This window comes from Typopeltis vanoorti, chromosome 16 (genome assembly GCF_054136105.1).
Source record: "Typopeltis vanoorti isolate ZY-2024b chromosome 16, IOZ_Tvanoo_1.0, whole genome shotgun sequence".
Classification (NCBI taxonomy): domain Eukaryota; kingdom Metazoa; phylum Arthropoda; class Arachnida; order Uropygi; family Thelyphonidae; genus Typopeltis; species Typopeltis vanoorti.
In genome coordinates this window covers 28,583,434-28,609,659 of record NC_143564.1, presented here as the reverse complement: position 1 = coordinate 28,609,659, position 26,226 = coordinate 28,583,434, and the positions used below count along the sequence as shown (strand labels likewise).

General features: G+C 34.7%; 1 protein-coding gene across 1 annotated transcript in view; it reads left to right on the top strand.

Annotated features, from left to right (window-relative positions):
• Mdh2 (malate dehydrogenase 2) overlaps window positions 1–26,226 on the top strand; it is a 137,747-nt gene that overhangs the window by 31,077 nt on the left and 80,444 nt on the right. Inside the window, exon 2 of the mRNA XM_090406025.1 lies at window positions 650–844. Coding sequence (XP_090262151.1) covers window positions 650–844 — 195 coding nt within the window. The remainder of the gene's footprint in view (window positions 1–649; window positions 845–26,226) is intronic.

Here is a 26,226-nt window from a genome sequence, read left to right as displayed (position 1 = left end):
TCGTAAGAGCAACTCCCACATAGCTGTAATGATTTTTTTTTTTTTTACAACATTAGAGGGTGTCAATATAGGACTTTACTGTTTTGTATTGTTTCACTTACTCACTGTCACATATACTAGCTGTGTTGTGCTCTGATGATGCTGATTTGAAATTCAGCAAAATATAATATCTGTTAATAAAGCATCTTTTGATAAGTGTTTGGTGTTGTTAATACCGTAATAAAAAAAAAAAAAAGTCATGAATTGTTTTCCACCAGGCTTTCCTTCCACCATCCTCAACCATTTTTCAAGTATACTGCATAAATCTTACCAGAACACTCAGCATGGAAACCTCTGTAATTCTTCACATTCAGTTCTATTTCCCTTTTTATATATGGGTACTATGAGAGCTCTACTCCAATCATCTAGAATTCATCCCTCTGTCCAGGCCTTCTGAACTATGCGGTGCAGCCACTGCAAGACTTATACCTACATACTTGAGCATTTTTAGTTGAATATCATCTACTCCTGCTGCCTTTCCACATTTCAGGCCTTTGAATTAGCAATCCTATATTGATAATTTACTATAAAGTTAGTACCGTGTGCATAATACAGAAATGTTTTGCTTAGAGACCAAATCTTGATTAAAACCTTGCATTTACTTTTTCAGAAAAATGTAAAAGTTGCTGTATTGGGAGCAAGTGGTGGAATTGGTCAACCCATGTCATTGCTTCTAAAACAAAGTCCTCTAATTAGTCATCTTTCCCTTTATGATGTTGTACATACTCTTGGTGTTGCAGCAGATTTGAGTCACATTAATAGTAATGCTCAAGTTGTAGGCCATGTTGGAAATGATCAGTTAGATGTAAGTATATATTTTTGAGTTCTTCGCAAAATTAATATGTAATCTTTAACAATCTTTAAAGAATTTAAAATAAAAATGTATTCTTTTGAATAAGAGAAATACTGGAAATATTCTTAGCAGTATATTAATAAGAACTAAAGATGATACCTCACCATGTTTTGCTGGCTAACATCTGATAGTATCATCAGGAAATGTCTAGCATACGTGATATATAGTTTATTATATGGCTTGTAGATGATTGGCAGCGTAGAAAAGATCTAATGTACTGCATAAATGGATGAGTGACTTTAAATAAGTAAAATGAGGCTATGGTTTTTGTTTACACTGTCATTCGGTTGTGTAACCTGCAATGCTACTTGAAAAGTTTAAGATTGGAGTTTGTCATCAAAATAAGCTTATTTCTCGGTATATGGACTGGTAATCAGCCTGATGCTTTGCATTTTTCTTAAATTGACACACAGTGTGTGTTCAGATAGGCAGTGCTGCAGCATACTAATTACCAAATTATGAAATTACTGAATCTCTATATCTGGAAACTCAGCAAGGCTAATATAATATTTTTGACTTAAAATTACATACCAAATCAGCCCCTATATATGTACATGTACAAGGTGGCACATAAGTCATGAAGGGGTTTATAATGTGAATAACTTTTTTAATTATTAATTTTAAGGAACATTTGAGAAATTAATCATGGAAAAGTTCACAACCCAATAATAAACAAAAATTGTGCAGTTTTAATTTTGTGGAGATCTGCAATTCATTGACCGCTGCGTTCTCCAGACTTCTTCCTTGGGGTTAATTGAAGGAAAAGGTGAATGTGAACAAGCCCCAGACAATCCGATAGCTGAAGGAGATCATTTGTGCAGAAGGAACATTAACAGCAGTCATGGAACATGCCATAGAAAGGGTTTGTTTTTGTAAAGCCAAAATGGAAGACATTTAAGTAAGGTGGTTTTTCATAACTAATTAAAAAAATCTTCAGGTTCTATATTTCATCATAATAAAAAATAAAAAAAAAATTAATAAATAAAAGTTACTGAATGTTTAAAACTTTTCATTATATATATATGAGTTAGATGCCATTTGAGCTTCTAATGTCTGTAACTCTAAAATAGATCATTCTGATATCTATTATTTTATAGTATTGCTGATTATCTGAACATTGAACCTCAAATAGCATTGGAGAAGTCCAAAATTGATTACAGGTATCCCTTGATTAACGCAGTTAATTAATCCCTCTGTTATCTCGTTAATCAAATCTAATAATCAAGGGTAAAAATTACAATTCATCCATGATCGATTACTGTATTGATAATTCGTAGGAGGCTGCATACGAGGAATGATGTCATCATGCTCATGCCACGAGGCTTCCATGTTTTTGCATTGTAAATGTAACCCTGCGGAGCTTGCTTGGTAAAAATTGCAGCTTAGGTCGCGGTATATCTAACAGATACATTCATTAATAGTATGTGCTAAAATGCAATAAAACATTAAGAAAAAATACTGCAAATATAATACATGATGGTACAAATTAAGTGGATATTGAATCCAACATTATTTCATAGCCGAATATAGAAACTACAAGATTTCGTGCCGAATCTATAGAAATATATCATCCGCAGCCTTATGGGCAACTTATAGTAAAGGTGGAGTAAGCTCCAGATCACTTTCTTTAGTATTTTCCATAATGTAAAGCACATCTCCTAGAGGACATGTATGATAAATAAGCCTTTGGCTCTCTATTTCAGTAATACATGATGGCTTATTTATTTTCAGTTACAATCTAGAAATTGTTGAACAAAGAATAAAAAAACAACTACTAAACCATACTATACTGACATCGGAGGTCGTGGTATCTCTCAGATATAATTTATTGTCAAATATCACTCATAACATATGAATGCACAGCTACTCATGACTTCCAAGCTACGCACTGAATTGTGTAAGAATATATATATTAAACATTTTGCATGAATCTGTCAGATCAGTTGCGAGCTCTGCAGGGTTAAAGGCGCGTTAATCAAAACTCTTGCTGCGTATATCAAGGGATTGCGGCAATTAATTTTGGCGCATTAAGCAAGAGATACCTGTATTCTGTTGACCATCATTTGCAATTTTATATAATTCAACAGCAAACTCCCTCATCTCAACATCTGGTTATTTTAATCCCCCTCTCCCCCCTATACTCATGAAAGGGTAAACTTCTCCTGCTGTAGAAGCCAAATATGTTTCAAGCCATTTCATACCCATTAATACGTTTGCATCGGGCAGTGTCTACACAGCATAACCTGCTGGTCGGAACTTGCTTCAGCATCAACCAGTCGCATTTTCACAAAGTGTATACAGCATGTTAATTACCACTTTTTTGGTAAAATTTTAGCATTTGTGAAGTGTCTTGATGATATCGAATGTCATCAAATTCTTGACATGTTACTGTCAAGGGGTGTACAGGATATGATAGTACTACATGAAAAATTTACATCATTACTAACTTCCTATCTACAATTTTCCTCCAAATCAGTCTGTTACTTGTCAAGACTAAAACATTGTCAGATCTTATTTCTATTGTCTAAGGCACTTTGTACTGTATCAATCCATCTATATCTTGGTCTTCTTCTGGGTCGTCTTCCTGCCAACCTGGCAGAGAATATTTGTTTTGCTAATCTTTCCTTGCCCATTCTGTTTAAGTGACCACACCACTTGAGATTAGCTCTGCTAATGCATTCCTGTATGCTGACAATGTCAAGTTCTTTCCTAATATCCTCGTTTTTAATATGGTATTGCCATTGATGCCATCTGTTCACACCTCTAATCTTTCTCAGGACTCTCATATCTGCGGTCTCCAGTCTTTGGTCAAGTGTTTTACTTCTGACCCAGCTCTCAGATCCATAAGTTAAAACTGGTTTGAACACTGTCTTGTAGGTATACAGTTAATTTATTTGTTCCTACTACTGTATTGTAAACAGCTAATTTAGTGTTCAGACTAATTTCTCTCTTATTCCATATGAATTTATTCAATTGACTTCCTACCATACCAGCTTTGTTGATTCTGTTGTGTATTTCCATATTTAATTTACCATCTTCACTAAAAATCGTGCCTAAGTAGCTGAAATGTTTTACTTGATCCACAGGTTCTCCGTTCAAAACACAGTTGACATTTTCAACTATTCTACCTATTTTCATTGTCTTTGTTTTTTTATTGCTGACCATACCCTATCTATTACAACAGTTATTCAATTTAGTCGGGGAACCTTTCAAACTTGTAGCAGATTTCTTTAGAAGTATAACATCATCCACATAAAGCAAAGCGCTGACATTAACATTTCCAATTCTGATATCATGTTTAATACCACTTTCCTTCATAATGTAATCCATATAGATAATGAATAACACGGGGGATAATGTACATCCTTGTCTCACACCAGATTTAACATTAAACCATCTTCCTGTACTTCCTTCAATTCTAACTGCTGACTTACAACTCGAATAAAAATTAAGTATTGCTTGATATAATGCCTTATTGACACCATTAGTGTATTGAATAGCTTCTCTCTTGGCACTTTGTCGTATGCCTTTTCCAGATCGACAAAACATAAATACATATCTTTGTTATATTCCCATGCTTTCTCAACTATTTGTTGTAAAGTGAAGATCTGATCCTGACAGCCTCTATTTGGCCTAAATCCAGCTTGTTCTTCACCAAGCTTTTCTTCCACAATTCTTCTCAAGTGTTTCTCAAGTATACTGGCATAAATCTTGCCCAGAATACTCAGTTGGGAAATACCTCTGTAATTCTTACATTCAGCTTTATTTCCCTTTTTATATATGGATACTGTTAATAATTGGTGGATTTTTATATAAAAGATATTCATAGATATTATCTTAATATTTAATCCTACCATAGAGATGATCTCTGTTTCTAACAATTATTTTTTTAATTCCGAGCGTACCTATATGTTATTATATGCGCAAGGATTCACTCCAATTGGTGTAATGATCTTAACTCTTTCTTTCAGGATCCAAATAATCACTGACTGAAGACCAAATACAAAATAAACACATTTAATAAAACAAAAACAATATATTTACACTCCAAACAATATTACATAACTAACTACAAATTATGGATCCAAGGCCTTTTAAAATTAAACTTACACTTAAGACTAGACTAAACATTTTGTTTGCACAATCACAAAATCTTCATAGCCAGTTTCTTTCTCTGTCAAGGCCCTTTTCAGAAGATATATGGCTCTATTCTTCATTTTTACAGGATCCTTTCTCATCACTTATGTAGCACACATTAATTCTTCCGAACTTAATTCTATCTCTTTTCTTCAGTAGAAATAATAGTCAGATCCAGTATCCTTAATACAGATGAAACTTCATATTCAGAGTTTTCTCGAACATTTCTTTAGAACGTAAATAGCAAATTCTTCTTTTATTCACTAAATGCTTATTGACAGTCTTAACTCTTCCAATTAGAAAAAAAACTTAGTTCTACGACTCTCTTTTCGGAACCTACTATTAATCTTTCAATTAGCGTTTCCTCCAATATTCCTTTTAAAACGCCTATAGCAATATTTCCCTTTTATTTATCCACATACTTATTCCACAATAAAACTTAATAGTTCCACAATTCCTTTTTCGGAATATACTATTAATTTTCTTCTGACTGTCACATAAAAAAACTTAAGTTCCTCCGAACCTAAATATCTGCCGGCCTGTGTTCTAAATTCCTTCTGAATGCTATCTTGTTTACAGCTGTTACTCAGATACTGAACGCTTTCTTGTCAGCTGTCAATCACTCATCAAACTTCTCGGCGAGCATGCGCACTCCATGAAACTGGTAAGCAAGAAGTTAGGTATAAATAATGGCTGACACGTTGTCTCCGTTAGCTTTATCATCAGATCATAATCCAATACGGTTAAAATGAGGAAATCTTGAAAAATTATCCCCACCCCCTCACTCATTTATTCCTTGGGAAAGGCTCTCCAAGGTGCTTCCAAAATATATTGGTCCTGTTCCCATCATTAAATCAAAAGAGGAAATTGACATAGCTGTCAAAAATCTAACAGAACAGATTACAGCAGCCTGTGCAGCAGTTACTACCCCTGCAACCACCCACAAATCCAACCATCTGCCTGAAGATACTATGAATCTGATTAGGGAAAAAAATAGGGCTAGAAAAAGATACCATAACACTAGGGCGCCACAAGATAAACGGATCTTAAATAGGTTAAACTTTGCAGTGAGAGATGCACTCGCAGCTCATAGAACTCAACTCTGGGAAGAAAAACTGACCTCCATCTCCACTGACAGCCACTCTGTATGGAATCTTATCCGAAAGATCAAGAACAAAAATAAACCTCTTCCCCCTTTGCAAACAGATTCAGGTCTCATCCACACTGATGCTGATAAAGCTGAGGCAATAGGTAATCACATTGAAAATCAATGCAAACCTGCATACGATCACCTTGACATTAGTCATATCTATAAGATACATCGTAATGTCAGATATTCGCTCAAGTCTGCTCCCACAACATTCTACTCAAATTACACCCACCTCACCTGCTGAAATATATGCTATTATTCAGAAATTCAAAAATAAAAAGGCTCCTGGACCCGACGGTATCTCCAACAAAGTTATAAAACTTCTACCTCGCAAAGCTATTGTTCATTTGGCAAACATAATCAACTCCATACTTCACTACAAGTATTTCCCTTCCTACTGGAAATTGGCGTACATTGTTCCAATTCATAAACCTGGAAAGGATCCCACTTTGTCACAGAATTACAGACCAATCAGTCTCATCTCTAATCTCGGAAAAATTGCTGAGAAGGTAATTCTTACTAGGCTTCAAGATTCTGTACTCCGGTTAAACATCCTGCCTGAGGAGCAGTTTGGCTTCAGACAGTTGCATAGTACCACACAACAAATACACAGGTTGGTGGAACATATCATTACAGGTTTTAACTGGCGTCAATGCACTGGGGCTGTTTTCCTAGACTTAGCCAGTGCATTTGACAAGGTTTGGCATTATGGCTTGCTATACAAGCTTATATCATCCAGTGTTCCAATCGGAATCATTCAACTCATCAAGACGTACCTCTGCGATAGGCGCATGCAAGTGAGATTAAGTGGAGTAGTGTCCTCACAGAAACACATCTTGGCTGGAGTTCCACAAGGGTCCTTACTAGCACCAATCCTATTCTCCTTATACCTGCATGATATACCACACAACCCATTATCTTCAATTAAAGCTCTTTATGCTGATGACACAGTGATATTGGCCAGATCATTAGCCTCACTTAGCCATCAAGAAACTGCAAGAAAACCTACTGCAAATAGAACAATATTTTGCCAAATGGCGACTCCAGGTGAATCCTCAGAAGAGCGTAGCCGTCTTATTCTCTAGAAGATCAGTGCTTCCCAAAGAAGATATTCTCCTCTTTAACACAAAAATTCAGTGGAAAACAGAGATCAAGTATCTCGGTGTAGTAATGGACAGTAAACTGACTTTCAACTCCCATATCAAGACTCTCTGTGCAAACACATCCAAAACCATAGCCCAGCTCTATCCGCTAATAAACAGAAACAGTAAACTGAGCACCAGAATCAAACTTCTCATATACAAACTGATGGTTCGTCCAATACTCACCTATGCCTCACCGGCCTGGAGCCATACTTCAAACTCAAATATCATTAAATTACAACGCATTCAGAACAAGTGTCTTAGCATGATCCTGGGCGCTCCATGGTTCATCCGAACTGTCCAACTGCACCGCGACACGGAGGTCCCCTATATCTACACCTTCATGCAGACTATAGCAACCAAATTCTTTTCAAAAGCAACTGTGCATCCTAACAGACTGATCCAACTGGCCGCTGACTATGATGCAATGGGCTATTCTAAGCACAAAAGACCTAAAGCCATCCTCAACCCCTCGCTGAGGATTAATCTCCTAGCCCACTCAGGGCGAGCAATATAGCTCATAAACTCTTTCTACTCAGTCTCTATTAAGATAGCCGGGAATACGAAAAGCTTTTGCTTCACCCGTTAAGCCAGTAATGTTACTAGTCTCCGTTAGCAACAAGAGAATGTCTTCATAAAACACAACCTTTGATAATTCTAAATTACAATAAAATTCTTTTAAGTAATACATATATCAAATCTGATAAGTACATCAATTTTTTAACTTCTTTACATATCATTTTTGACAAAACAATTTCAACGGGCACATCGCAAGTGCCGACAATGCATGTTATGAAACTAAAACTAATAAACATTTTAACATAAACAATTCATAAAAATATTCAGAATTTTAATTATGATTATTTTTTCATCTTTCTCTGATTTTAAATTACAATAAAATTCTTTTAAGTAATACATATATCAAATCTGATAAGTACATCAATTTTTTAACTTCTTTACATATCATTTTTGACAAAACAATTTCAACGGGCACATTGCAAGTGCCGACAATGCGTGTTATGAAACTAAAACTAATAAACTTCTGAATATTTCTGAAAACTTCTGAAAACTAATAAAATTCTGAATATTTTTATGAATTGTTTATGTTAAATATTTTAACATAAACAATTCATAAAAATATTCAGAATTTTAATTATGATTATTTTTTCATCTTTCTCTGAAATTTTTTTTAAAAAAAATTGTAAATATTTAACGTATATCTAACAAAACTTTTAATGCTTATTCTTAGATCTTAAAAAATAATGTGATTCCTGCTGATCATTCTTTACACTTTCGGAATCACTAGTTTCAGAATCATCTGATGCTAGAGATAATTCTGAATTTTCTTCTTCCAATTTACTAACAAATTTCATTTCTGTACTTTTCAAATATCTCACTTAAGTTATTTGAATTATGTCTTAAATCTACAGAATCATCATTATAAGAATCATATTCTTCAGGTTTCTGAGATTATTTATCCTTATTAACTAAATCAGAGGTATTTTCACATTCCTCTGGCTTACTTAACTCTATGTTAACTAACCTATGATATTCTGCTATAATTTCATCAATGTTAGAGTCAGTTTGATTATCATCACTCTTACATTGTACATTATCTGAATTATGTACCTTGGGATTTCTAAACTTTTCTGCATTAGGTTTTATTTTACCAAAATTTAATTTTCTCCTTTGCTGCATATTTGAATTATTAAAACTATTCCCTTTCCTACTATTTGATTGTGAATGAGGTGCACAATTAGTACTAGGAAAACAACGCTCATCTTTCAATATTTTATTCATATTGTCTCCTAATACTAAATTTTTATTCCCTAAAAAGTACCTTTTTAACCTATCAAAGTGTACACTTAAATTTTACTAGGATTTTTGACATCTTGAATCCTAAAATCCATAGGAGAAAATTTATCTAAAATTCTATATGGAACTAAAGCTTTCCTTCCTAATTTCCCAACTCTTTTTATACTAGATTTATCATCTAATAATACTAAATCACCTGGTGCAAATGACTTATACTTTCTAAAATGATTTATATACTGTCTAGTTTTCTGTGAACTGAATTTACTTATTTCACCTACTAATCTATGAGTAGTGGAAAATTTATCTACTACTGTTTCCAGAGATACTCATTTATATCATTGTATCTTGTATTAGGAATGACTGAAACAAGTTCATTAGGAAAGATTGGATCAAAACCATATAAAGCAAAAGATGGTTTTTCTTTGATAGCAGAATGAAAAGCAGATCTACATGCAAATAATGCTTGAGAAAGATATGTGTCCCAATCATTCATTTTAGTGTTTGCCAGATTGGAAAGTATTTGCTTTATATTTTTATTCAGCCTTTCACATATACCATTGCACTTTGGGTGGTAAGGTGTTGTGAAAATCTTCCTAAGTTGAGTAATTTACATAACTGTAACAACAGTTCAGATGTGAAATTTGCTCCTTGATCTGAAAATAAGGTCTGAGGAGTTCCATATCTACAAATTATCATATTCAAAAACTTTCTTGCAATAGTTTTTGCAGTTTGATCCTTCATTGACACTGCTTCAGGAAATCTAGTTAGCATGTCTGACTACTAGAATATACCTATTGCCTTTTTTAGTAATTGGCAGTGGACCTACCACATCAATAGCAACAGCCTGAAAAGGTCTAGTTGGAATTGGAAATGGTTGTAATGGAGCTTTTCCTCTGAAAGGAGATCTTATTTGGCATATGTGAGTATGTCACTCTTCATACCTTTCCAGATGTAACGATCCTTTATTCTTTCCCAAGTTCTAGAAAATCCTTGGTCTCCTGCCAAGTCTGAATCATGGAAAGTGTACATTATCCAAGGAATCATTTTAGTTGGTGCCAATATTTTCACTTTCAACCTTCCATCTTCCATTTGTCTAGATAAGAGTAACCCATCTTTATTTAAATATAAGTTTTCCATGTTCAAAAATGTATCCAGTTGAGTTTCACCCTTCAATACTGCTTCATAAATAGTTTTAAGTACAGGATCATCTTTCTCAGCTTGGACAATCTTATCCTTTTCCCAAATTTCTGAACTAGGTTCCTTATTCTTTAGAGTCTCAATATTGAACGCTTGATCATTATCATTAGTGTCTTGAAAAATTTCAAGAAACTGCTCTAATTTTCCTTTGTCATCTGATTTCCTGTCTAAACGGCATTCTAGTCCACACAAGGACACTGTATTATCAACAAAATTACGTGCAAAACCATGACGTTTCAGAAAATCAATTCCAAATATGACTTGTACATTTGGATTAGATTTTTCTGGAATAACTATTAATGGATGACAAACTTTCGATGGAAAACAAGGAATTGAAATAAAAACATTGATTTGCTTATTAGCTGAAATTTCTGATTCAAATATACCCTTTAATTTAATTGGACAACTTAAAACTGAAATGTCATTTGGAATTAGAGATTTAATTTTGTTAAACAAATTATAAGAAATGAGTGAGATATGTGCATCTGTGTCAAGTAAGATTTCACAAGCCACATCTTCAATAAATCCTTGTAAAACTGTCAAAGGATTACCTCCATTAGCATAAGAAGCTAATGATACATCAAACTCTCTTTTAGGGTTGGAGTTGTCTTTAGCTTTACCCATGTCTAATGAGTAGTTTGACATTTCTGTCCTTGCCAGTATAATATTGAAATAATAATTATTTCCAGATTTTTCTTTAATCTCTGATTTCTTATGTTGAAAACAAGATTTATCTGTAACATAACAGTCTTTAGCAAAATGACCAGGTTTATTGCATCTAAAGCATTTTGGAACATATCTCCTTTTAGAAGTTTTATTCCTGTCAATACCATTAGATTCACAAAAGAAAGATTGATTATCTGTAAGATTCTTAGATTTTGTTAAATCAGATATCATCTTAAACAGAAGTTCCTGTCCTTGTACTATTGGTCTCTGTTGTCTTTCTATTTCTTCACTCAGAAATGTTTTCAGTTCCTCTAATTTTCCCAAATCATGTAATTTTACCTTGGAATCAGATTCTGGAACATTTTCTGTTAGATTTACAGAAATTTCCTTAGACTGTTTCATCATCATCATCAAATTCCTGCAATGTACCCTCAAGGGGTGTACAGGATATGACAGTATTACTTGAAAACATTACATCATTACTAACTTCCTATCTACAATTTTCTTCCAAATCAGTCTGTTACTTGTCAAGAGACTCCAACATTATCAGATCTTATATTTCTATCGTCTAAGGCACTTTGTACCGTATCAATCCACCTATATCTTGGTCTTCCTCTGGGTCGTTTTCCTGCCAACCTGGCAGAGAACACTTGTTTTGCTAATCTTTCCTCTCCCATTCTATTTAAGTGACCATACCACCTGAGATTAGCTCTGCTAATGCATTCCTGGATGCTGACAATGTCAAGTTCTTTCCTAATATCCTCATTTTTAATATGATATTGCCATTGATGCCATCTGTTCACGCCTCTAATCTTTCTCAGGACTCTCATATCTGCAGTCTCTAGTCTTTGGTCAAGTGTTTTACTTCTGACCCAGCTCTCAGATCCACAAGTTAAAACTGGTTTGAACACTGTCTTGTATACAGCTAATTTAGTGTTCCGACTAATTTCTCTCTTATTCCATATGAATTTATTCAATTGACTTCTCACTATACCGGCTTTGCTGATTCTGTTGTCTATTTCTATATTTAATTTACCATCTTCAGTAAAAATCGTGCCTAAGTAGCTGAAATGTTTTACTTGTTCCACAGGTTCTCCATTCACAACACACTTGACATTTTCAATGATTCTGCCTATTTTCATTGTCTTTGTCTTTTTATTGCTGACCTTCATACCATGTCTATTACAACAGCTATTCAATTTAGTCAGAGAATCTTGCAGACTTGTAGCGGATTTATTTAAAAGTATAACATCATCCGCATAAAGCAAAGAGCTGACATTAACATCTCCAATTTTGATATCAGGTTTAATACCACTTTCCTTCATAATGTGATCCATATAGATAATAAATAACAAAGGGGATAATGTACATCCTTGTCTCACAGCAGATTTAACATTAAACCATCTTCCTGTACTTCCTTCAATTCTAACTGCTGACTTACAACTCAAATAAAGACTAAGTATTGCTTGATATAATGCCCCATTGACACCATATAACTGCAGCGTATTGAATAGCTTCTCTCTTGGCACCTTGTCATATGCCTTTTCCAAATGGACAAAACTTAAATACAGATCTTTGTTATATTCCCATGCTTTCTCGACTATTTGTCGTAAAGTGAAGATCTGATCCTGACAGCCTCTATTTGGCCTGAATCCAGCTTGTTCTTCACCAAGCTTTTCTTCCACCATTCTTCTCAACCGTTTCTAAAGTATACTTGCATAGATCTTGCCAGGAACACTCAGTAGGGAAATACCTCTGTAATTCTCATATTCGGTTTTATTTCCCTTTTTATATATGGGTACTATGAGAGCTCTACTCGAATCATCGGGAATTCGTCCCACTGTCCAGGCTTTCTGAACTATGCAGTGCAGCCACTGTAAAACTTTTATACCACCATACTTCAGCATTTCTGGTCGAATATCATCTACTCCTGCTGCCTTTCCACATTTCAAGCCTTTGATGGCTTTTTCTACTTCAAGTATGGATATGTATTCCTGACTGCATGCCTGGTTAGTGTTTTTTATCACTGTGCTGTCATCGCTGCTTGTTTCATTTAGCAGTTTTTCGAAGTAATTAAGGATATCTTTTTCTCCTGTTTTCATGTCACATTTATCATTTCTAACTCCTTTTACAGCACTCTTTCCTCCATTCCTAAGTTTCTTCAACAACCTCCAGAATATTTTGCCACCTTCTTGATATTTATTTTCTATATTCTTGCCAAAGCCCTCCCATGACTTTTGTTTAGCTAGTTTTACATACTGTTTAGCTTTCTTACATTTGTCTCTGTATTCTGTAAGAGTAAAAGCTAACTTATTTGCCAGGAACTTTTGATATGCTTTCTTCTTTTCCTTCACTGCCTCTTTAACTTCCTGTGTCCACCAGGGAGTTCTGATTTTTTTTATCCTTGCACACAACCTCACCACATGCCTCTCTGGCAGAATCAGTCAATGTTTTCTTCAGAGTTTGCCACTGAATCTCCAAGGTTTGATTCCTGTTCTCAAACTCTTTCATTTTCTTTTCAATAATCTTTCTGTAGTTCACATCTGAGAGCTGCTCAACTTTTATTCGCTTTAAAACTTTCTTACATGTTATTCTTTTCAATATGAAATTCAATTTTATCCTGCTCAAGACTAAATAGTGATCACTTCCAATTTCAAATCCTCTGTACACTCTGATGTCCTGCACCAGGGAGAAAACATCACTATCAACAATAACATAGTCAATGAGACTTTTCTTATTCCTAGCCTCTTCTCTCCATGTGAATTAGACTGTTTCTTAGCACCTTTTAATTTTTGAAACTTTCCTTTTCTCACTTTATCTGTGGCCACTGTGTTAAGAGAATGAGTTTCATTATACTGAGAAAAGTTCACCTGATTATTGTTTGAGGAATGAAATATATCTCTAAATCTCTCTTCCTTTTCTTTAACAAGTTCAAAACACTGTTCAAGATTTTTAACCTTTTTCTTGTATGCTGTTTCTTTCAAATTATCTCTAAGACCAAGCCAAAATTGATTAAACAGCAACCATTCTAAAGAGGATTTCTCTTCAAATGAAACATTAAATTCATGAGCAATACTCCAAAATCTGTGATAGTATTCTGAAAAAAAAACAGACTCCCTATTACCTTGAATGCACTATTGAATTTTCCAAATGTTAGGCCCTAATTCTCTTACACTTGAAAATTCTGATATTAGCAGACTTTTAAAAGTTGCATAACTGTCCTTGTCTTTTAGTAAAGGAGATGTGTTTAAGAATGTTTTGGCTTTGTCCAATAATTTACTGCAAAGTATAATCAGCAAATGAAAATCTGACCATTTTCCTAAATCTCTAATTTTTTCTGCATATCCAAAAACTGTTTCTATGCTTTCACTACTATCTCCTGAGAAAGAAGGTATTACTAAAGTTGGATTAATTAACTTAAAAAATTCCTCATCTTTAACTAAAGAAACTTCACTACTAATATTGCTATCTCCTGTAGCCATTTTACTTGAGTCAAGATTTACTTTCTGGATTCTAAAATAAAGTTAAGTCGCAACCAATCCTGTAGTCGACTGCGCCATTGTTAATAATTGGTGAATTTTTATATAAAAGATATTCATAGATATCATCTTAATATTTAATCCTACAATAGAGACGATCTCTGTTTCTAACAATTATTTTTTTAATTCCGAGTGTACTTATGTTATTATATGCACAAGGGTTCACTCCATTTGGTGCAGTGATCTTAACTCTTTCTTTCAGAATCCAAATAATCACTGACTCAAGACCAAATACAAAATAAACACATTTAATAAAACAAAAACTAATAAACATTTTAACATAAACAATTCGTAAAAATATTCGGAATTTTAATTATGATTATTTTTACATTATATACATTATAAGTTCGGTATCGAAGCAACGGGGGAGTAAACAGGATAGCGTTTGGAAGGAATTTAGAACACAGGCCGGCAGATATTTAGATTCAGAGGAACTTAAGTTTTTTATGTGACAGTCGGAGGAAAATTAATAGTATATTCCGAAAAAGGAATCGTGGAACTATTAAATTTTAATGTGGAATAAGTATGTGGATAAATAAAAGAAAATATTGCTATATGCGTTTTAAACGGAATATTGGAGGAAACACTAATTGAAAGATTTATAGGAGATTCCAAAAAGGAAATCGTAGAACTGTAAGTTTTTTTTAATTGAAAGAGTTAAGACGGTCAATAAGCATTTAGTGAATAAAAGAAGAATTTTCTATTTACGTTCTAAAGGAATGTTCAAGAAAACTCTGATTAGGAAGTTTCGTCGGTATTAAGGAAGCCGGATCTGACTATTATTTCTACTGAAGAAAAGAGATAGAATTAAGTTCAGAAGAATTAATGTGTGCTACATGAGTGATGAGAAAGGATCCTGTAAAAATGAAGAATAGAGTCATATATCTTCGGAAAAGAGCCTTGACAGAGAATAAAACTGGCTGTGAACATTTTTGTGATTGTGCAAACAAAGTGTTTAGTCTAGTCTTAATGTTACTCAGTTACTAAAATTCCACAATTCTAATCTCGTTTAGTTAATCCTATCACATATAACACAAAAGATCTCTTCCAAACAATTCTTCTTACTCTCAAAGCAGGTTAACTTTCTAATCAGAGACTGTCCACAAAGTTCTTTAGAAAATTGTTCTTAATTTACATACACATAATCTTCTCTCTTCTCAGGAATATTATACAAAATATAGAGTAATTTTACTTTACTGAACTTTTTCCCGCGTCTTTCAGCACCACGTGTGCGTCTGGTTACTTCTTGTCTATTGGCTGTCTTTACTCCAACGTAGGGGTTCCGCTATCTTCATGATTTTTGCCGAAGACTCACTCGAATCTCTTTGTTTCAGGATACATTTCGATGGGACTTTTCAGCAACGGCTTGACTGATAGGACTGGAGATTTTGCCTTCAGCTCTGCGTAGAATCCTCCATTCTCAAGAAAGCTCGCTGTCCGACATCATAGCTTAGCACAGACGCTTCATCCCCCCCCTTTACTCGAACTACCTGCTAACTTCCGAACCACCAAGCAGGAAAACGATACGATGAGAGAGAGAGAGAGAGAGGTTTCAATATGGCGCTCATCCCCCTTATAGAGCGCCCCCTTTTTCGGAGTCCCTTTTGCACACGACCCGTATCTTTTCACCCCTTGGGTTCATCCCTTGCTTTCCTGACACTGTTATGCTCTTGAATTCACGGAATACACGTCAACGTATGTTCCGTGTAAGCTATTGCTGCCAGCTTTACGCTGGACATGTGTACTTGTATACTTTCTAAGAATTATTACTTAGTAACTATCTGGTGACTCACAGTTAATCTATATGGCTTAAGTGAGGCTTAAAATCAATATTAACAAAATTCTTCCTTTAAGACATTTTCTAATTTAATTCTAGTAGTGATCAAAAGATTAAAGTACATGGAACATAAGATAAAAATTGAAAATTTATACATAAAGTGAAGAAGTTTCACTTTTGATTTCAGCTGATGTGCAGGTTAGATTCTGAATGAATGATTTCTTTGGAAGATTCCTTCATTCAAGATCTAACAGTATCTATAGGAAGAAGAATAAAAGCTGCTTTGTTGTATTCATGTTATTTAAATGCCATCAGCAGAACCTGTCATGGTAGATGCAATGTTAGTCCTTACAATAAAATTCACTCGGCTACAGTTTTAAAATTTTTAATTTTCTGAGCAGAGTTAGTATCTGAAGCGGCATGTATATATCAGATTGTTCATGTGTTCTTATGGTAGACTTAACATAAGAGAATCGTCTGATTGCCATGTAACAAAAGTATCCAAGAAAGTTAGTGTCCTCCTTCTTCCACTTCAATACTGAAATCTTTTAGATGTTGTATATGCCTTGTAGGCTCTTTTGCTTTCTACAGTTCATTAACAGTGTTTTTAACTGTCACCTCCATGCAATGTGACTCCTTATTTTTCAGGCCATAACATTCTCAGTTGTCACTGAGTGTGTATTTTTAAAGTGTCCTGATAATGTTAGCTTGAGCTTGCAAAACATTAGGATGTAAATATTTAATTTATATAGGAAGATTTGAATATACTTTTAACTTAGACAAATGATTGGGGTTGTGGTTTTAATATTAATAGATGTAACGTGCTACACTTTGTTGTGCAGAGATATAAGTTGCATACCATATTTGTGGAGTTGTGCTTCAGGAAGTGGATGAGATTTGAGATCTGAACTTTAGTCCATGTCTACCATCTCCTGAGCATGGCAGATAGGAGGAAAAGAGTTGATCAGACCTTCAAGTTGAGAGATTTTACTAGATTAATACTTGAAGAGATCATAAAAAGAGTGGAGGGTAAGATAGGAACAATGAGAGGCCATCCCTGTAAGTTCTGTGTAGATGTGGTGAAGAAGTGTATAAGGAGTTATTTTTTACACAGTGGTTGGTGAGTAAAACCCTCTGCATGAGTGCATTGTGAATTCAGGAAGTGTGAATGATTTCTATCATTGCCATTCACTATGATAGACACGTTGCTAATTAGGTGGTTCTCCTTATGCTGAGTGTATTGCCTCCATGAAATTTACTGTAATAGTAATAATAACTAGTAAATTTAGTTTCATTCCTGTTCCAAGCTAAGTAAATTTCTGCTCCAGAAAACTTCTACAGGAGAGTGAGTCTTGAATTCCTTTCTCAGGCAGAAGTTTCAGTCAGCATGATTAATGGAGGATTTATAATGTAGAAACTATTCACTGAGAAAATGAAAGAGTTGATGATACAGAAATGTAAATTTTTGCAACATTTTGTTAGTTATGTGAAGCAGTGTGTGTGTGTGTTGAACTAGAAGGAATAATTGATAACCCATGTGCTTGCAGACCTTTTAAGTTCCATGACTTGCCTAGATTGGTATTTAAAACCATATTTTCAGCATAAGGTGGTTAATTTTATGCCTGCTAGAAGGAATAGCATAGTGAATTTCATAATAACAGAGGAATTTGCGATGGATCATTGATTATTAGAACCCCTCTTGACAGTGATCGTTTGACTTTGTAAAGGGAATTAAACCTAACAGAGAAGTGATAATTAGAAAGCATTCTGAATGGAATTTCAGAAAACTATCAAGGAATAACATCTTCATCAGTTTCCTGATATGTATCCCTTGTTCAGGTTACTATGACAGCACTACTTGATTAAGTGTACATTATTATTAATCTTCTATCAATAATTGTCCTCCAAATCAGTCTATTATTTGTGGGCACTCCAATATTGTCATATCTAACATTTCATGCTTCTAAGCCACTTCTTACTGAATCAGTCCATCTAGACCTTGGTCTTCCTATGGATCTCTTTAACTTCACTTTAAATTTTTCAAGAAATGACGACGTATACTAAAATTTAATTAAAAAACTTTAATTAATACCTTCCAATATTTTGGCAATATTCCATTGCCATCTTCTGGGAACATAGAACTATGATATGTGCACGCAGGCACTAACAACGAGCAAATGAGGCTGAAGAAGGCAACTGGCATTGGTCCTAGAGTCCTAAAGGTGTCCCTTATCAGACTAAATTGGGTTGGCTCGGCTGTTGGGCTGATGTTCTAAGGATACAAGCTTCCCAAATTTGGGGCAGTCTCATGCACCCAAATTTGTTGAGATTTGGGAAATGTTTTAGAGCTGAGGCTGATTCCAGGAACAATCTTTCAAATTTATATTTGCTATGGGGTAGTAAAGTGGCTTTCTTCTAGCGTATTCTTTGGTGGGTATCTAGTGCATGGTCCACAAGTCCTGAGTGGCTGTATTGGTGAAATCGGATGTAGTCTTTGTATCCGGATATCCTGATATTAGCTGTCCTGCCTGTTTGGCCATAGTAGGACAGTTTACAGCTGCAAGGGACCTGGTATACTTCAGGTAGGTCTAGGGGAAGTGGCTGGTCTTTGGTGGAGCAGATAAGGGATGCTAATTTCTTATGTGGTTTGTAACAGGTAGTCAGGTCATATTTTTCTAGGATTTTTGTGAGGTTTTCAGACATGCCCTGGATATATGGAATGGTGATAGATTTAGTGTAATCTCTGTTGGGGGGGGGCAGATTGTGATTAACTGGTTTTAATATTTTCTGGATTTTTTTGCAGGTTGGATAAGAAGGTGTTAAGGATATGGTTTAATTCAGTAGTTAGGGCATCGTTGTCTGAACAGATTAATTTAGCCATGCTATATAGGGTTTTTATAATCCCATATTGTTGTGAAGGGGAGGTGATTGCTGGTGAATGTATCTACCTGCATGAGTCAGTTTTCTGTAAACAGAGAAAGCCAAAGGCCTGTCGAAGTGAACTGGATTCTGGGGTGTTGATTGCTTAAGTGTGTTAAGAAGTTGTGGAGTGTGTCCAAGCCATGTGGCCAAATAGCAAACACACAAACCAAGTAGCGTAGCCAAACAGTAAGTTTTTATGGGGCTGAGTTTAAGGCTTTTTCCTCCAAAGCCTCCATGAAGAAGTTTGCCAGAGGTGGAGAACCCATAGCTGCACCCTCTATCTGTTTGTAGAATTTTCCTTGCCAAACGAAATAGCCTGAGTTCATGGTGAACTGAAATAGGGCTGAGATATCGGGAGGAAATTTGGCTTGGATGAGATCTAAGGTATCTTTGAGTGGGACATTTGTGAATAAGGAGGAGACATCAAAACTGACCATTATGTCAGTGTGTTGGAGTGAGAGGTTCTCTATACTGGTTTTAAAGTGTATTGAGTTTTTAATGTGTGATGGTGTTGCCAGTATAATGTGTGAGCACTTTAGCTAAATGTTTGGCCAATTTGTATGTGGGGGGAATCATTGCCATTCACAATTGGACATAATGGCACATTCTGTTTGTGGATTTTTGTTAGTCCATATATTCTGGGAACTAGAGTTGAAAGATTTTAGTCTGCTAATCACTTAGACATGGGATTAATTATTAATCTAAAGAAAACAAAGTGTATGATTATATCAAAAGAACCAATAAATAAGAAATTAAACATAACTGTTAACAAAAAGAAAATTGAACAGGTTCAGTCTTTTATATATTTGGGACAAATGTTTACAGATGGAGGAAATTTCCTTAAAGAAATAAAAAGAAGAATAAAGATAGCAAGAAAAGCCTTTATTGATATGAAAACTGTTCTAACATCCAGAGATATTAACATAGACACACAAAAAAAATTAATAAAATGCTATATTTGGTCAAGTCTTCTCTACAACAGTGAAACATTGACTCTAAATAAAGAAGCATAGATAAAAGTAAAGGCTTTTGAAATGTGGACTATCAGAAGAATGTTGAAAATATCATAGACAGATCAAATGAAAAATGAAGATGTTTTAAAGAAAGCAAAAATGAAAAGAACATTAATGAAAATAATTAAAGAATGAAAACTTAAATATTTTGGACATCTAACTAGACAAGAAGGCATCCAGAAATTAATATTAGAAAGGAAACTGGATGGAAAAAGGAGCAGTAGACCCAGGAGAATGTGGTTTGAAGACATTAAAGATTGGACTGGCTTGAATTACCATAAATGTTCCAGAGCAGCAAAAAAAAGGAAAAAGTTCCGTGATATGGTTGCCAACCTCCTTCTAGGGGATGACACTTGAAGAAGTCACCTTCTTAAGGAGCCTTTGGAGTGTTCTGGTGGGATCATATTCAATGGAGAGGTAGGTTGAACGATCCAACAGTAAAGTTGAAAGTTTACCTGTGTAGTCTGTTTGGTTGAGAACTCAGGTAAGGACTCCAGCTACATCCATTCTGATATTGTTAGCTATATGGATAGGTAGGTTGTGAATATCACGTTCTACCTGTATCGTTATTTCCTCAGACGGTATTTTTTGGTGCTACAGTGAAGTTGTGGCTGAGTGCGCTGTGTGCTTCAGGGTAATGGAAGAAAGGTTAATTACCGTGTTGTTAGATCCTGAATGGACGATTTTTTGAGAAATTATTCATTCAGAATCTAACATAAGAATTTGGCTAACTCAGATAATACCTGGTTGACAGCACACAGTTCTGTCAGCCAGGTATTATATTGGTTGTAAAGGAATTTATGTAATAACATGTGAATCGCACTAGAAAAATCTTGTAGTTGAAAGTTAAACTGAAGGATTATAGGATTAATGAATTTTAATAAGGAAATTGTAGTATAATCTTGTCCCATTAAGCTGTCTTAAACTTAATAAGTCGCCAAAGAAGTTAAGAGTACGAGTGCAAAGATCGAGTTACATACGCACGTATTGACCACAATGCCGCCAGCTACAACGTACGAGGAATACGATGCAAGCGGGATTCCTGGAATACAGCACCTAATGGCAGCTAGGACTTGGAGGATCACCTTAAGGGCATGAAGACGAAAGGTTGTATGGGAAAGAAGGGACGAAATATAAGCGAATGCGCGCGATAATGTGGGGCTGGGCTTTTTTCGGGTTGTTCCCGACTTCACTTCCAGGATTCCTGGCTAGCGGACGGAGTAGGGACGAGCGAGAGGGATGTCCCACTCAAGTAGGAGCAGAGAATGTGCTGTATCGAGGCAGTGAGAAGTTCGAGTCCGGGAAGAATGTAAAACGGACTGCGTAGTCGTAAGCCCATTGCGGAAGCAACCGATTGAAGGAGGACCTGAACAACATGTGGCCGTTAACAGACCTTCGGAAGAAAAAGATTGGGTAACGTAAAGGCCTTTACTGTATGTTTGAATGAGACAGAATTTAGTGTTTTGGACAATTCATAGTCGACTATAATAAGGATTTGAAATTTGAGATAGAGTAATTCTGATAAACAAAGGAATGTCAAGAGTGAAACTTTAGCTGCATGTGACTGATATGTGAATTTGAAATTTTGTAGATGAATTTTATCAGAATAGTAACGGGTTGCGAGATGTATTTTAATGTAACATGAAATAAGAGTTTGGTTTTTGAGTAACATAATTAGCTAGATTTAATGTTTTATAGTTTGTGTGAGATTACCAAGTTAATCTATGAGTGTTCTGTTAAATTAGTATTGAGTAACTAACTTAGTAAGAGATTTTGAGAAGCTTAGCATCATATTCCAATTATAGCTGTAAAGTGTAATTTGTTCCAATAAACATGTTTTGTTTTATATGCCTGATTGGTGCTTGATTCGAGAATTCAAATTACCACTTGCAAAAATTTAGAACCATAGCGGGAGGGAATTTAATGAGAGTGTTAGAGTAAAATAGATTATTGGTCATGACTGAAATTAGAACCAGTATCTGTTTAGTGTATATTAGAATGATGCCAATTAACCTAGGAATGCTCTGGCTGGCGCAGCAATAAAAAATAAATTTGCCAGTGTCCGAAAAGGCAGCATTCTTAGGTGGAGTTAAGTAAGGTATTCTTAAGGAAGTATTGTTGGATCCTGCTTCGTCTCAATTTGTACCTTGGATCCAACATGTTAGTCACTATGATGTTCTTAAACAAAATAATAAGTTGCTAGTTGGTTTCTAATTCAGATATAGAGAAAATTTATATTTAAAGACTGCGCCACTCTATATCTGAATTAGTTCAAGAATTGAAGAAAAATCAACCTTCAACTATTTCTCCTTAAAATATATACTGGCCGAATATATTTAACTAACTTAATTCACCCGCTTTGGTTCGAATATTTTATGAATGGTGCAGTAAAAGAGATTCAGGCAAAAAAACAACTTTTCATTATCAAAAACAAACATTTAATTTTAAAATCACAAATTTTACAGTTAACTTCAATTCAGTAATTAAGATATCACACACATTTTAACTCCTTAGATAAATTCAATCATTCAACTCATACAATGGTAAATCTGTTATCTCTAATACAGTCCTTCTCACAGTTCCTTAAGTTCCAATTTCAATAAAATCGCAGTAACACCTCCTTACAAGCAAACACTTTTAAATTTACACTTCAGTTAATCTTCACAATTGTTACCGTTAACATAAGGAAATTCTAGGATGAAACACACTCGCATCTCTGCATAGGGATATTAATAGTTGGAATATTCTTACCGATAATCTTCTTTCTTCATCTACTTATGTGCAAACACTTTTTATAACTGTAAACACTTTAAACAGTAAACGGCACTCATTAAAATAAATCTTCTAAGCAACAACTGAATTAATCATCGGTCACAGTACACATAAACAAACGTTCTTGCATGAGGTACTACTGATCACTTATGAATTAAGGCAATACACAATAATTCCTTAACTTGAGGTTTTATATGTGCAGTTGTTCACTCTTCCGGCATTCAATTAATTCTTTAGACACTACAATTCTAAACACAGCTATCGGTAAACTTCAACTTTACAGCTCTACTATTCTTTAGTAACTTCGTGCTTTGTTTCAAGGTTCTGTGTGTCCTTGAAAGGTCAGCGCTGAAATTAAATCTCAACTCAAGTATCGCTAGTCTATTTAATAGTCTCTGAGCTATTTTTCATAGCTATAATTGTTATTCTACAACTTATTAGCTAACTGCTTCTCGACTAGTGGACTTTATTAGCTGCTTGAGTAACTTGCCGACTCGCTATTATCGCACTGTGATTCCCGAATGCTCCGATTCCAACCTAATGCCAATCCTCTCCTTTCTCTCTCTCTTAATAATCTAATCTCTCCTTAATTCCTTAATAATTTCCTTATTATTCTTATTTTCAGCGTTCTTCGCTTATGTCTCCGTTTTTCCTGCCTAAATTGTTCTCGTGATCTAAAACTCTTTTCAATAAACCTTCTCCTCACGTGGTGTTCCAAAACATGCTCGCTCACTTACATACGTCTCCATGACAACTAAACAAAATATAATAAAATTGAGGTATTGCATAATGCTAAACTTCTACAAATAGGAATAAATAAGGAATATTTACATTTCAATTAATGCGCAGTTAAATTATCAAATACAAGTTCTTATAATATTAACATAGTAATAATTAAAATAGCTTAATAATATTTAATATAGTCTTATCACTATTAATACATATATCTTTGATTAAATAATTAGATATTAGACAAAATTAAAGTAGTTATATGAATATTAAATTGTAAAATAAGTTGTTTACATTAAATAATATTTACAAGTCTAGCCTTTGTGATGGAAGATCATGTTGGATTCTGAATCAAATAATAATTATTCCAATCTCTATATATTCAGAATCCAACAGTATATTAGTATATTATATATAAAGAAAGTAAAAGAAGATATAACAATAGCGCAGCGAGAAGGATTTTAGATGAGTAAGGTTTGAGTAAGTAAGAAGATAAATAAGTACAAGTGAATAAGTTAGTAATAAAACTAATGAGTATAAAAATAAAGATAAAATAAATATAGAGTAGAGAAAACACATTTTAACAGTGTTGAGCAGTATTTGAGGTTTGGAGGCAGAGTTCTTTTTTAGATTTTCTAACTTTTATGTGCCGACATCATTTTTTTTTTATATAGCTAAACGTATTTTTCTAGTAGATAAATGTATAAGTTTATTTACAAGAATGTGGATCTCTTTCTTGGCATCAACCACTGTTTTGCTAACCTTTCCTCATCCATTCTATTTAAGTGGCTATATTACCTTAGAATAGCTTAGCTGACATATTTTTTTAATGCTAATAATGTCAAGTTCCTTTCTAATATCTTTATTTTTAATTATTCTGCCACTGATTCCTTCAGTTCACTCTCCTAATTTTTCTCAGAACTCTCATGTGGTTTCTAGTCATTGATCAAGTGCTTTATTTCTAACTCAACTCTCTGATCCATAACTTAAAATTGTTTGAATGCTGTCTTATATGCTGCTAGTTTGCTGTTTTAGCTAATATCTCTCTTATTCCCTACAAATTTATTCAGCTGGCTACCCACCATACAAGCTTTGCTTATTTTGTTGTCTATTTCCAGATTTTGAAATATACATAGCTGAAATATTTTAATTGTTCTATAGGATCTCCATTCAGAATGCAGATGAAGTTTTCTACTTCGGCCTATTTTTTTTATTATTATGTAACACCTCCAGGGAGTCCAAAGACTCATCGAGGGAGGGTACCTCCTCTACAACTCTCCGTCTCCACCAGCTGCAACTACCTTCATCATCTACACCACCACTAATATTTTCACAAACAAACATCCATGCCCATTGCAGGATTCGAACCTGCAATGGGCATGGTCTTTTTTGATTGCCGATTTTCATGTTGGTCTCTTTTTATTGCTGATTTTCATATCAAATTTGTGACAGCTGTTCAATTTAGTTAGAGAATCCTGGAGATTTGCACTAAATGTGTGTAGGGGATACAACATTATCTGCATAAAGCAAAGAACTAGGTTTGGCATTTCCAATTCTAATATCAGGCCTAATGTCACTTGCTTTCATAATGTGATCCATATAGATGATGATTAAGAGTGAAGATAATGTGCCTCCTTGTCTTACCCCTGATTTTACATCAAACTATCTTCCTGTATTTCCTTGTAAAGTGAATTAAACCCAGTAGAAAAGTGATAATTAGAAAGCATCCTGGATGGAATTTCAGAAAAACTATCAAGGAATAATATCACCAGTCTTGTAGATAAGCTTATATGTTGGTTAAACGTACTTCTAATTTTTTAGAAAATGACAACGTAGACAAAATTATTAATTATAAAAACTTTAATTAATAACTACCTATATTTCAGCAACGTTACATTGCCATCTTCAGGGATCACAAAACAATGACCTGTGCATGCAGGCACTCACACTAAGCAAATAGGGCTGAAGAAAGGTGACTGGTCAGTCCCCCAGAGTCCTGAAAGGTTCCTCCTAGCGGGCTAAATTGGATTGTCTTGGCTGTTGGGCTGATGATATTAGAATGTAAGCTTCCCAAATTTGTTGAGGTCTGGGAAGTTTTTCAGAGCTGAGGCTGATTCAAGGAATAATCTTTTGTACTTGCTGCAGTGTAATAAAGTGGCCTTCTTCCAGCATATTCTGTGGTGGGTGTCCAGTGCATGGTCAGCAAGTCCCAAGTGACTGTATTGGTGGAACCAGATGTAGTCCTTGTATTTGGATATCTTGATATTGGCTGTTCTGCCTGTGTGGCCATAGTAGGATAGGTTGCAACTGCAAGGGACCTGGTATACTCCATGTAGGTCTAGGGGAAGTGGCTGGTCTTTGGTGGAGTGAATAAGAGATGCCAATTTCTTATGTGGTTTGTAACTAGTTGTGAGACCATATTTTCTTAGGATTGTTGTTAGTTTTTCGGATGTATCCTGGATATATGGAATGGTG